At 36.7% G+C, this 14,210-nt stretch overlaps 1 protein-coding gene across 17 annotated transcripts in view; it reads right to left on the bottom strand.

Annotated features, from left to right (window-relative positions):
• VPS13D (vacuolar protein sorting 13 homolog D) overlaps window positions 1-14,210 on the bottom strand; it is a 192,412-nt gene that overhangs the window by 143,431 nt on the left and 34,771 nt on the right. For 12 of the 17 annotated variants that reach the window (XM_065575036.1, XM_065575035.1, XM_065575034.1 and 9 more), the window contains 8 exons: window positions 12,412-12,502; window positions 11,219-11,345; window positions 9,596-9,776; window positions 7,599-7,781; window positions 4,561-4,792; window positions 3,156-3,366; window positions 1,613-1,784; window positions 302-414 (listed from right to left, as the gene is read on the bottom strand). In XM_065575036.1, the coding sequence (XP_065431108.1) occupies window positions 302-414; window positions 1,613-1,784; window positions 3,156-3,366; window positions 4,561-4,792; window positions 7,599-7,781; window positions 9,596-9,776; window positions 11,219-11,345; window positions 12,412-12,502 (1,310 nt within the window). The remainder of the gene's footprint in view (window positions 1-301; window positions 415-1,612; window positions 1,785-3,155; window positions 3,367-4,560; window positions 4,793-7,598; window positions 7,782-9,595; window positions 9,777-11,218; window positions 11,346-12,411; window positions 12,503-14,210) is intronic. The other 5 variants (XM_065575039.1, XM_065575043.1, XM_065575044.1 and 2 more) reach the window with 1 other exon arrangement.

The raw sequence follows: 14,210 nt of genomic DNA, 5'->3' as shown, positions 1-14,210 counted from the left end.
AACCCATCTGGAATTTCAACCCTTGGGTTTTTCACGCAAAGCCCAACTATTAGGTGACTGTTCTTATTCCAAAATACAACTTGGGAGAGGTGAGGAAATTAAGAGGTTTAGAGTAATATAATATTTGCCCATCAAACCATCTAATTCAGACTCCATCTAGCTTATGCATTCTGTACAAATATTTAAGTATCAATTTGTATAATAAATCAGCATACTTTATTTCCTTCATATCACAATGTTAAGAAAATTATTACACTTTGTAAGCATTAATTCAGACTAAAAGCAGCAGTCAAAGCCATACCTGGCTAATGAGCTGAGTCCATCCTTTCCTTTAGGTTCAACCAGTTCCAGACTCACATTAACCATGTCAATAAGGAACGACATACAGGTATACACTTCTCCACTCAACACAGTCTGAAAATGGAAAAACACCAAGATTCCCCATAAAACACCTTGGTTATTTCAGATCCTTGATTTAAGAATTTTCTAAGGAGCAAAATAAGCAAACATTTATGAGGCCATATACAGTGTTTTCTCAACTAAACTTGATTAACTACTTCAGAAAAGTTAAAGTTTAGAACAACTGTAACCACAAACTAGAACAAATGTAATTCAGTTTCACGGTAATGTCAACTAACCTGTTCTATTGGTTTTATAAAAAAGAATAATTTCAAATTCCTTCTATAATGAACATAATTTTGTTGCCTGTGAAACAAAATCATTTATTTATTTTAAATAAAGTACTCTCCATGTCAGGCTTTTCACCAAAGCCCTAAAGGAAACAACAACCCAACTACATTTTCAATTCCAATTAATTCCCTTCCCTGGAAGCTTTAAATTTAATCTCAAGTACTAATCAAATAATTAACTAGTTAAGGATACGCTTTTTAAAAATAAACACTTATATGATGCACATATTAGTACCAGGAAGGATTCACGCAGCCTTGTCTAAAATCTTTGGGGAACCCTGCATGTTCTTGGTAATTTTTCAAAAATGTAAATTTGCCTTCATGGATCAGTGTGCTGGGGAGACAGTACTCGGGATCCCCACAAGGAACAAAGATTAAATTTGTTATTCAGCTCCTCCTTCCAACAGCTAACGACAAATACTGATTCATTCCAGATGGTGTGCTGTCCGGTCTTTCTGGAAGGATGGTATTTGATGCTGTGCCTAATGAGTAGGGGACATTCAGGACTCTGCTACAAGGCATCTAAGAAAAACCACACTAGAGTTTTCACTAAAACTCAGTTTTCATGTTTGTTATAATATTGAACACTATTTTTTTTTCCTTTTAAATCAGCAAGCCTGTTTAAATGCCACTACCATCCATGGTCAATTACTACTGTTCATAATCTCTTTTCAAAACAATTTCTGAAACAAGCAGTGACAATAGCAGGTTATGATAGAAATGACACACATGCTCCCCTTTATTCCTCTATTTGCTCCTGAGACAACAGAGAATTCCCAAACACATTCAAACAGAGAGCTTCACAACCACCATTGTTCTTCCACTAAAACTTTTACCTACCAGTGAAACAGTGTCTTTTAACAAACTCTAGACAGGATTTTTTTGCACATTTTTAATCTAATAGAACTCAAAGTTTCTCTCACATGAATTCTTGGATCCTGCAGATCATAAGGTCGCATAAACTCTTCTATAGGTTCCCCAAGGTTATTCTCCAATAGTCCTCGGATCAGTTTATATTTATTCAGATCCAGAGAGCAATGGACTGATGACAGATTGCCATGAATTGATATGTCTGGAACTGCATGACTCATCTCCCTACAAAAGAGGAAGAATCTATGTCATAAAACCGTCAATTGCAATGCCTACTGCCCGGGAAAACAAACAACAAATTATCTAACAGAAAACAGTTCCACCTCCCTGACTGAACTGCAGTATCTCTCATCCAGATATGGGTTTCAATGGTATATGAGAAGATGGCAGATATTCTTCCATCCAAGACATATCACCAATTTAAGTGACAAATCATAGACTCATTGTGTTTAAGTGTTTTACGGTAAAATTTTCAAAAGCACCTAAAGGACTTAAGTGCTGAAGTCTCATTGAAAGTCAATGGGTCTGACTGAAGCACCTAAGTCACTTAAGAGCTTTTGAAAATTTTACTTTAAGCCTAAAAATTAGCTAAGTTCTTGACTACTTTCTAGATAAATATAAAATTATAGAATTATAGATGTTCAAGAAAATGCCTAAAGCTTTTTTTAAAAACACTTATTAAAAAACCCAAAATGCTAACGCTTAATACTACCCCCGCTTCAAGTACTTTAGTACTTTGCACATTGCTCCCACTTCCATGGTTTAGGGGGTGGGATTTGCTAAGGGCCTTGTGCCTGTACGAATGGGTTTCTGACCATCAGATGATTGGGGCTGAGTGAGGATTCTTGTTTGGAATAATTCCTAATTGGCCCTACCTCTGCACTGCTGGGAGCTTTCTTGAAATACCCTCTAACTCCTTCCACTCAGGCTTAGAACCAGCTGATGGAAAGCAGAGTGCATTGGAAGAACAGGCCAGGAAAAACAAATAGGAGGTCAGAGTGGAACCAGTGGAGGGAAAGGGTAATTAAAACCACTTCTGCAGTAGGAAGGAAAGTTAGTTGAGAGGGTAAGAGTAAGAGAGAAGTGGAGTTTCTGCTGATGGGAAAAGGGGGGGGGGGGGAGAACAGGAGAGGATTGGGAGAAGGGTTCATTGGGCAAGCTAGAAACTTCAGTGAAAGATAGCATACTCAGCCTAAGAGCTCTTAAGTGGAGTATGGAGCCTTTTGTGATAAGTGGCCTGTTTTTCAGAGATACTAAGCATTCAATCATTCCAACTGAAGTCAATGCCAAATGCAGGTACTCTGCACCTCTGAAAAATCAAGGAACATATTTAGGTGCCTCAATATAGATTTAAGTATTTAATCCTAGGCATCTAAATTTGATTTTTTTGTCCTTATTTTCAAATACATGTCAAAAACTATAGTGTGAAGTGCTTCTTATCATATTTACTTATAAACTGCTGGGCTGTGTAACATGGGTAGCAATATTTCAAAATATCAGTAAAGATAGGGGGGAAATCTAAATTTGTTGTGGAATTAACAATATACATTAAACCATAGTATAGAGTATGAAATTATCCAGATAACTATAACTCACTTGTCTAAATTTCTCTCTACTTGCAGCTTCAATCCAAAAGGTTCTGTTAAGAGACTTCCTCCAGTCTGCCTGACAAAGTAGGAAGGGAAGGTCAGATCTGCACTGGTGTCCTCCATAGCCTTAGAATACTCTCTAGAGTATCTCTCTGCAGCAAAGATGTCCATGTTCTGCAGATCAACCACAATGCAGTCTAACAGGCAGATATGATCCTCTGTAAGAAGATACAAGATTCATATATCAAGCAAGATCAAACATTCTGAAGTAATAAACCACCGATTTTATTGCAAAAGAAAGTTGACTTTATTATGGAAATAATTCTGTTCTGTTTATGTTCTTATGCTGCTGCCTCCAACACCGTGGCATTTGATGCACATAAGCATTAACTCATAGGTATTATACCATGAATTCCTCAATTATGTGGGTGCAGAATGTGTCATGGAATCCACTTCATGCAACAAAATTGTGCACCAGAATTAAATTTTCATGTTTAGGCAAAAGTTAGGTTTCTAATCCTTGTGACTGCAAACAACCTTAAAAACACGAATCGTGTAGTAACATCTTTCTGAGTTTCCAGACAAGGGGGGGGGGGGGGGGGAAGAGAGAAGAGGGGGAAGCCACCTTGCAAACTTCCTCACTCTTCTCAATGAGTTGTTAATTCTGAAAACCTAAAAACAAAATGTACAGATCTCAACATTGTTAATTATATCACTGCTGATCATTTAAAGCTCAACCTAATTCCCACTGAAGACAATAGAAATACTTCCACTGACTTCAATGGGAGTTGGATTGAACACCGTTAACTAACTCATGCCCTCAAATCTAAACTGCTTATTACTCATTCCCAGAAACCAAAATCCCAAATGTCAACTACTCTGCCGCCCAAACCTTCAGCTTTCTCCTTCCTCTATAATGCAGTTATCTCCTGGCAATACAAAAACCTGTGGCCTGAAAATATGGGAGAGCATACAATAAATTGAATATCAAAACAAACAACATAGGACCTAATTTACTGGGCACATTTTGAGTTTTCATATTTCATTAAAATCTCATTTTTTAAAATCTTAAATGAAACCTTAGATTTTGAAGTACAACTCTGTGGGCAAGCAGTGGATAGGGAAAATCTATCTAGGTTTTTTTCACCATGGCACTCAAATGCCTCTCTCTTCTGTTCCTAGGCTTCTGTTATCAATGGTATTATGCTACAGTGAAATGAAATTTAATTACAAACTATACAAAAAGGAAGGACAGACATTCCTATACCCCTCACATGAACAGTAGCAGACAGAAAGGTCAACCCTAAAACCATGACGTAACCATGCCATATAAGGTATCTCCTAGGCTAAAATGAATAATTGACATTAAAAGGAGGAAAAGTTAAGTAGATGTTCTATTATCTCTCCCGTACCTGGACTGTCAGGGATTTGTGCAACAGGTGATTTTGGTGGTTGTCCTTGCTGCTTAGTCAATGTACTCAGTCCAGACTCACTTTTCAGATTCAGAATATTTGTTCCAGAAGATGATTTCATGAATAACCCTTCTTTCAGGCTCATGACCCCCTTAGAGTCATCTGCGTTTGTTGTTTTCTTTATGCTGTGTTTTGGGGTTCCCAGTGGTGAAGAAAATGGAACAGAATCCTGCTAAGGAAAGGAATACAGTCATTTACAATAGAAACTGGACTTCTAATTTTAAAACAGATTAATACATAGAGTATTCATGAAGAATTTTCTAAAAAGTATAAAGGGTGGAAGCTGTAATATAACCACTAACCATAAACAAAGTCATCTATTTGGTGGGAAAAAAAAGTCACTCAAAATTGTGGCCCACCTTAAATATTATAACAGATCCAAAATGAAGTCATATGATCAGACATGAGCTCTTTGCCCCTACTTGTAAAAAAATCTCTTAATTTTTCACTACAACAAGATTTACAGTATAATACATTTAGAAAAATAGGAGTGAAAAATCTACACAGATAATTTTTTTTAAAGTTTCAGAAAAATATTTCATTACAAATTATTATTATTAGGGGGTTGTATTTTGGATATTTCTGATATAGCTGGAAGTGTCAATCTGCATACATTTTATGATCAATTTTGTGCTAATTGTTTTCAGGCCTTTGCTCGCTTGGGTAAAATGATGACTGCTATAGATTAAAAAAAAAAAAAATCTAACAGCATAGTAACTACTCCTCAATCATATTCCTCATCTGAGGAATACTGTGAACAGAAAATGGTGCCTTTCTATATGCTCTAGGCACCTTTGACATGATATAAAAATGCATCCTAAGTGCAGCACAACCATTTAAGGTAACTCCCCACTAGTAAACACCTTAAAATGCCAAATCTCTTTGCCTCAGAATAATTTCTCATTTTTACAATTACAATTCCCCAGAACCAAAAGGAGCTTTGTTTATGTTTGTGTTTAGTATTATACCTTTTCTTCACTCAGATTATAGAAGTTTCATGCACTAAAGTTTTCCATCTTCAAAAGACAGCATGTAACATCAGAGGGTTGCAAGGGACCTACTAGTTCAAATCTACATGAAAGGTTGTTTGTTTTTTAATTTGTCTGAGTTTTCTGAACAGTGGGAAATGAACTAAAAATATGTTAATGTTATGGAGTCTATTTCCCCCCTTTAATGCTTGTATACTTCTCACTGAACACTACTGGGGTTACACACCTTCTGTATACCCCAAATCCAATTCAAAGTTATCTTTGTGGGTTTGGGGTTTTGTTTTTTTTAAAAACACACCCCTTAGATTTAACATTTTACCTGCCTGAGCTAATCACCACCTATTTTCCCCATTTGCTTCAGTAGTCTTGGATTTCTCACTTTCCTGACCCTACAGTGCTATTACTAGAATTTGCTCTTTCAGTTTTGTACTGTATTTGAGATGTTACAGAATACCACCCCCATTCATAAGCCATTAAGTAATTTCCATATCTTTAAATTTTCCCTCAAAACTTTCCTTTTAGCTTTAAATTAGGAATTTTTCTAGCTGTAAAGTTTAAGGCATTTTGGACAGGATTCTTTATATGCAACTTTCATCATATTCCTAATTAATAAAAAAAAGTTAAAGAAAGAACATGCAACCCAAAAATCATAACACAACACCCATGAATCCACAAAGTTACGTAAAAAATCCAAACATGGTCATCTTCAGGCATGTGTGAAAAACTTAAAGGAGAAATAAGTGTAAGAACACTGCAAAATAAACTCAAAGCCAATCCTTATGGAATTCTACAAAATCACTGCAACAAAAAAAAAAATGCACCTTTTTAAATATATAAACTAATTTTTTTTTATATTATGTGAATAAGTGCTGAATTCCACAATGATCTTTTTTCTTTAAATGAACACCTAATACCTCTGCAAAGATGTATTAATACCTCACATAAAATGGGATCCTCGTATGCACTGCTCTGCAAAATCAAATCCTCAAAAACAAATTAGGGGCAGGGGGAAAAATTTTCAATTAAAGGCCCCAAATGATACACATCTTCTGTTATTCAACATTTATTAATACAACTGCTTATGCAAAAAGTTCAAGAGGTTGACCTTCACACAGCTTCTCCTTAATCCCCAAATGTAAATGTAAATCCCATTTTAATCTGTTAATGCAGCAACATTGCAGTGTGTCAATTCACCATTAGAATTTCATTATCACCTTGTAGTAGACACATCTCACATTCCCTAATGGCCATCTCAGCCACAGTTTGGAGAAGAAATGAGGATAAAGGATCAGAGGCAGCAAGCATCCAGAAAGCAAGGGATCGATCTCAGTTTGCTACTAGTCCACTGTCCAAACCAGAGGAACAACATTTTTGAACATCAGTAGAAGGGGGAACAGTGTATGACACCGGCTACCAACAGTTCATTTTGGTGCCGTAATCTCAGTCTGTCAGCCCTTTTCCATTTCTCCTGCCAAATGCTGCTTTCTATAAGAAACTGATCCCAAACAACCTATTTGGAGGTAGAGACGGAATAGGAGGGTTCCACATACATTCCCTTACACAAATTACATTGCTGCCCTTCTCAGTATTAGTCTCGCTTAATTTTGCTCCCCACCTAAGAACATATGCTTGGCTTTGTTAAAGGGGATGGGGAGGAAGGAGAAAATACATCACACCACTTCTGCTCTCAAACTCCTGGCTTATCAAGCATGTTCTAGTTATTCTTGGAGATCTAGCCATACTTTTCTCTACTGACCCAAGAGGAATTTTGTTTGACTTATGACTCAGATCCTGACATTAATGACTAATTATTGGAAGAGGACTGGCAGCTGCACAAAGGAATTGAAGGACTTCTTGTACATCTCATTCAATATTCTGGCAATTTTATTAGCAGCAAAACAGCTAAGATTGTAATGCAAAATAATATTAACAACATCAATAGGAGATATTCTTTCAATTCAGAAAGATAATATACAAAATTGTTCTTACCTTGTCTTTTAATGAGAAGGTACCTGTGCTGCCTGCAAAGAGAAACCTGTTCTTGACTTTTAGTTTACCAAGATTAGCCACAATAAGATTGTTAGACTTGGAGCTTTCAGGGATAAGCAGGACAGGAGCACCAGCTTCAATGTCAAGAAAAACTCGGGAGGTTCGCTGTGCCTGATCTCTCACCTGGTGGAATAAACATCCAATTTAAAAGATACTTTGAAGTGCCACAGAATAATTTACCAAGATGTAGTCATTTCTGGTAATCCTGTAACACCACTGGTCATTTTTGTAATCTCTCTTTATATAAACTTTTTAAAGGTAAGATTTATTTCTACTGCTTCTAACATCTAATATGAAATAGCTTCCTCCTATTATGGCTCTTGACTGTTATATTATTAAAATACATTCAGAGGCAGTGCAATTAAAAATTGGCTCGTTTACTGACAAATGCTGATAATAGCTAACATTTGTATTAATTTAAGACCAAATATATAGATGGACAGAAATCTGAGAAACTCTAAATTTTCTCCCAACCTACAATAGTGAATTCTTGTTTAAACTATAGAGAAACAGATGACTGGTTTGGAAAGAAAGGGCTGCGACAAACACTGAAAACAAGCCAGAAGTCATGTTGAAGACAAGAAAAGTAAAGCATAAAACGTTTTACTGTCCCAGCCAAACTAAAGTATGTATTAATATGGTACACTAAAGTAAAATTGAACTATATAAAAAAAAAAAAATCTAAACTTCAGTTTACCTATAAATCGTTGTTTACAGTCATCCCAAATTGAAAGGAAGTACATAATCACATCTGTAAATCATTACAGCTGACAACACTTTTCATCAGCTCTTTATTAGTGAAAACACATTAGGCTGAAATTTGATCAGCATATGAAAGAGTTTTTACCCATCTACTTCAAATCAGCCTAATTAAACCAACTAGGATTAAGGATTCCAGAAATAATCAGGCATTCTTTGCAACACACAGAAGTACCAATCTAAATTCAGAAAATAGGGAATTTGAGCCAGCATTTACTGTTTCACCTTCAGAGTTTACCCTTACAGTCAGACAAAAGCACAATATAAATCAATCCCCTTCCTCCCAGAGGCCAGTGAAAAACAAATTAACCATATGTAATCTCTCTTCATTTCCTGACACAAATAAATAAGCTCCACAAATACATGTATAAAAGTGCCAAATAAGAAGCCATGAGACATTCTTTATACAAAATCCAAAATTCTCATGTATTCGTCATAATCAAAAGATGTGCTATGAAAATGGCTGTTTCTTCCAATAGAACTCCAAGATGTTTGTATATTTTCAGAGTATTGGTCCATTACATTTCTGAAAATGTATTGATATTACTAAAATAATATTCAGTCACCTAGTAAATAAGACCCAGATACAGTAAGGATTAACTTTCATTGGTAGCGTGAGAACAATTTAGGATTTCATATATTACAAACTGAAAAGATCAATTAGACCATCAAATCCATTCCCCTGCAAAGCTGGGATACATTTTCCTGATAAATTCACCAATTAGAACTTCCACATGAGATTGATGATTTTTATTATCATAATACAGGTGTGACCCACAGGATAGCTGGTAGCAGACTGATTGATCTTCATTTCTTGGCCCCAATCATACAACATGGGTCAAGATTGCAAAAGGTTATATGCCATCATATCACAGGGATTAGTATACACTGACATGCCTGACTAATATACACTGACACATGCCCCATTTAAAATGTAATTTGGGGGAGGGGGGCAATCAGAAATGGTTTCCAGTAAATAAGATCCCTCATAACATCTAATATGTTAACAGTGTTATGCATCTCCTGCAATACTGGGAAATCAAACCTCATTATAGCCTAATACTTCTCAAGTTACTATGAGACGATGCGGTAAAACAAAGTGCATGCCGTATTTCAACGACCAGGAATGTCTACACTGTAGAAAGAAATGTTAAAAAAAAAAAAAAAAAAAAACATACTGTTTGTCCTTCAATTGCTGCTCTCTGGCGCCCCAGAACATCCTGAAGCTGAGTGAAATGTTGGATGAAAGACACCACCTCCGCCTGAAAGCGCTGAGTATGCACATACTGAACTGATGCCATCCGCAAGCTGACACGAATATCACACTCTCTTTGTAGCAAAGGGTCAGGTCGCCCATATCTGTGATAAAAAATAAAATATTGAAGATAATAAAAAAAATGTAAAAACCCCTACATTTTACATTCACTCACAATTGAGCAGCAACATTTGCAAATTCTGTTTCAATGAAAAGTGACAATTTTAACTTTGACAATACCTTACACTTGCACAATTAAAAACTGAACTTAGAGCACAATTTGAAAGAATAAATTCTTAATTAAATCCACGCATGTATAAATACCACTGTGATTAAATTAAGCTAGCAGAAAAAAATGAAATTCTGAGTTTTGACTGCTACTTTATCTTTAAACTTAGTAGGTCATAGATCCAGATATCCAGAACCATGATATTTTAGATCTCAAATACTGTATTATGTGTTACAATACTTCAGTCATAAGTGACGGTAAAAAAAGAGAGAAGAACATTCAACTCTGAATTTCAATGTGTTCTGTTGATTTAAGTTAATCTTAATGCTGTCTGAACAATTTTTAAATCTACTTATTTTCTAATGACAGAATACGAAGAAAAGACAGCACAAAATGGCATTTACATTGAGCACAACAAGCTTTAGGAAGTACATAAGGTTGAAAAAGCCTAAGTCTAAAATCTAAGTGAGACCAGTGGAAATGAACTTATTGCAGTTCAAAAATGGGATAATTTATAATGAATGGGAAGTTTTGAGGACACAAAAAAACCCAAATGTCATTAGATTAGTTCAGATTTTTATCATAACACTAGCTGATCCCCCTGAAGGGTCAAGGGCTGCTGGAATTGTGATCTAAAGGAGGTCCCCTCGCCTCTCCCACATATCTTCCCTTCTCACTTCCTCATTTATATATGCTCTGCAGCCTGCCACTACAAAAATATTCCATCCTTTAGAGGACACCACCCACACAGTCCTAGGCTAAACCTAAAGAGGACCATGGGGTTGCCAGTATATACTTTTCATGGGTCTGATGCAGAGTTCCTTAAAATGAGAATTTTGCCCAATATGTCAATGGGAGCTTTGTCTTTGTAAAGAACTCATGATGGGGTCTAGTGTGTTTATCTACACAACATGCTGCTTTCTAAAGTTTAAAAGTTAACCTTTGCTCTAATAATAATAAAATCTTTGTTTAACATTAGTTGTATCAAATGACACAAAACTGTTCAGTTTAAAAAAACAAGTGCTATTTTATTTAGGGAAAGGTCAAACTTCTTTTTGTTTTTCAAATCACTCTTGACAGAACCATGAGCAACATTTTTAAATAATTCCTTCCCTGCTGTGTGTTGACAGACATCCATCAATTAAAATTACCAGTCAAATCCCTAAAAAAAGAGTTTAACAGATACAAGAGTAAAATTTTAACATCACAGGCTTTCAAGATAGAGCTCTTTATAAGCTGAACATTCTAATGTTTTTTGATATTTTGTTTTAATAACCTGCTAAACATTGTGCAACAACAAAATGTTCCATTTCATACTTGTAAGTTTGGAAAATGAGTGCCTCTTCACCACTTGTAGTGAAACGTTCTCTGTAAAGCTCTCCATGAGAGGTAAGATCGCTTAGGGACAGGCTTCCAATGCTTCCCTGTAGGGCTATATCTCCATCTACAAAACAAAAGAAAGACCATTTATTATCTACCTTTGAGGACATTAATATTAAATAACTTTCTGCAGTAAATCCCTTGTTACCATACAACAGGCTTACCTTTACTGGGATAACCTAGACCTTTAACAGACTATTCAACAAAAGAGATGGGAAAACACAAAATCTCACATTCCAAAAATCAAAGCAAATCACTCCTGCAAGTAAAATAAAAAGATTGTACTAATCTAAACAATTTATGTTGCCAAAAATAAGGTTTGCATATGTAGTCTAATCATCACATTTCAACCCCATGCCTAAAAATTGAGATGTACACATTCTGAAAAGTAAACAAAAATCAATGTCACTTTTTTATAAAACAGAACAAAAAAGGTTTCAAAAACTAAACAGATTTAGATCCTAGCTGATCTCAGCACCAAGAATTAAGTGTTCAGTGTGCTACAAGTGATGCAAAAGTTCCAAAAAGAGGTTGTTGGGAGATTAATCCTCCAAACCTAGCACCCTATTATGCACAACACGCTGGAAATTAACTTTAAAATATGACAATACACATGTCTGGATGGGGTTAATTTATAAGACTGGAAAAGAATGGCTGCAAGACTGTTTAAACAGAATAGTTGTGCACAACAACCATCTTTCATTTATATAAAGGTTTATAAAAAACTAGACTGGTAGAATATAAATTGTCATTTACAGAAAATGAACTGGTTCTATACTCTTGTGGAACCTCCAACTACTGGGAGTTACTTAATCTCTAAACCCCTTGATTTGAAACAGTAAGCCCTGTAGCTTTCAGTCTTAAGAGGGTATTCCTATTTCAGTGTTTACAGGGAACACCATGTGACACAGGACAAGTCAGGTGTGGAAAAACACTGCGAGCTACCTGATGCAGTGATTTAATCAACACCAATTAACCGCTGAAAGTCTGCATTAAAATTTGCCTGATCTGACAAGCAAAAACAAACTCCCAGTAAAGGAAAACCAGTTCAAGACACTATTCCAATGCAGTGATTCCTCTCATTCTAAATTGTATGCATTTTTTAAATATTAACTACCACCTATACTCACCAATCATTTCCAGATATGTGACAAGTTTTGACACATTAGCTTTAGCTAGCTCACTGGTTGTCTGATTCAACACTAAGGATAGGGAATGAACCTGGTCAAGCAAAAAGAAACAGATTAGTAGTATGTAATATGATCACATAACTGGAACCAACTTTGAACTGATCTAAAGAAGGGGGAGGTAAAGACCCTCTTTCTCTCTGTTTTGAAAACAAAAACTCAATTTTAAGAGCGAGAACATTTGCCTTTAACACCCATATCGTTCCCTTCACAGCCTCCACACAACGAGACTATCTTCCTTGCCTGCCTTTCTGATAATCTGAACCCCCTCTTGGAATCCCTCATCGTCATTCATTTCTCCATTGCATAAAGTTCAAGGTTTTTGTCCTTACTTTCAAGGTCCTTCACAACTCTGCCCATCCTTCCACATCTGCTAGTCTCTTGCTGCATTGTCCACTCTTCCAATAATAGTCTGAACCACCCATTTTTCCATTTCTCCCATAGTTGCCTTTGCACTTTCCTCCAAGTACCCAATACACGTGGAACGTCCAACTGAACTAGTCTCTAAGTCCACTACCCTATCCTCCTCCATAAGCCTTTTCAAGACATTTCTACCGTGACTCCTAAATGAAATCAATCCACTAACAATGGGTAGGTTGGGAGGTGGGTGTCATCCTTTTTAGTAGACATTTATTTACATTAAAAAAAACAAACATTCAAATTATTTGGAACCCCTCAAGTTGCACACTCTCAGTTATCCTATGTAACCACAAGGATATATTACGATTACCTTCGTCCTCCTTCCCCTTCCCTCTTAATGTTTGTGCCTTGTCACAAATAGAATGCAAGACCCTTGGGGAAAGAACTGTATTCCTATGTGTCTATACAGTACCTAGCATAATGAAGCCCCAATTTTGACGGGGGCCTTTGGGACGTAGATGGGTGCAACAACTACCTGATTAGTCTTATGAGACTCATTGGGGGCCTCTCAACCCCCATTGAGTGCAAGTCTTAGGGAGCTGGTTGAGCACCCGCTGCACCTTAGGGAATCTTAAGATTTTTAATCAACCACCCACATTAGCTCTAGGATTGTAGGTGCCACATCTTCCTTAGGAGGGTTCTTCCGAGGTCTCCCGAACACTCATCCTTCACAAAGTTTTAGGAGACTCATTGGGGCCTTCTTAATCCTTAACCCAGGCAAGCCTCCTGGGGCTTGGCAGGGGCCCTCAAACCTGCCCACTTGAGTGGAATATACAAGCCTCAAGGGGGTCATGGTGCCATCAGTGAGTCTTGGGATGCTCTTTGGGGACCCAACAAAGCCAACCTCTCCCCAGAGGCCTTATGAGGCTTGTTCATCCGTGACATGGGAGGATGACCCTATTTAGGAGTCCATCAGATTCTGCCGAGCATAATCAGCTATCTGGGATGGCTGGGGGTGATGAGTTATTGGGGGTCCAGTCAGCCAGATAAGGTTAACAGGGAGTAGGAAGCCTTCCTGATGTGTCCCATAAGGCTTGCAGAGGTGAGAGTGGGATTGGGGCTCTGACTACTCTCCTACTACAGAGTAGTTGACAGTCTCTCTTACTCTGATTACCACAGAACAGGCAAACTCCAGTATTCCAAAACACTGGCTATCCAAAACTCTTTTCTCTAAAAATCAAATCTGTTCCCTTACCCCAAATTCACATAAAATGCAAATTCATTATTATTAATCCCCTATTTTGCAAAGATTTTGTATTTCCTTCCAAAGACTTTTGTATAATTGGGAGTTACCACATAGGTTTTATATATATTGTGCGTAG

This window comes from Chrysemys picta, chromosome 21, assembly GCF_011386835.1.
Source record: "Chrysemys picta bellii isolate R12L10 chromosome 21, ASM1138683v2, whole genome shotgun sequence".
Taxonomy (NCBI): Eukaryota; Metazoa; Chordata; order Testudines; family Emydidae; genus Chrysemys; species Chrysemys picta.
The sequence above is the reverse complement of the archived record's forward strand: the minus strand, read 5'-3'. Positions and strand labels throughout refer to the sequence as shown.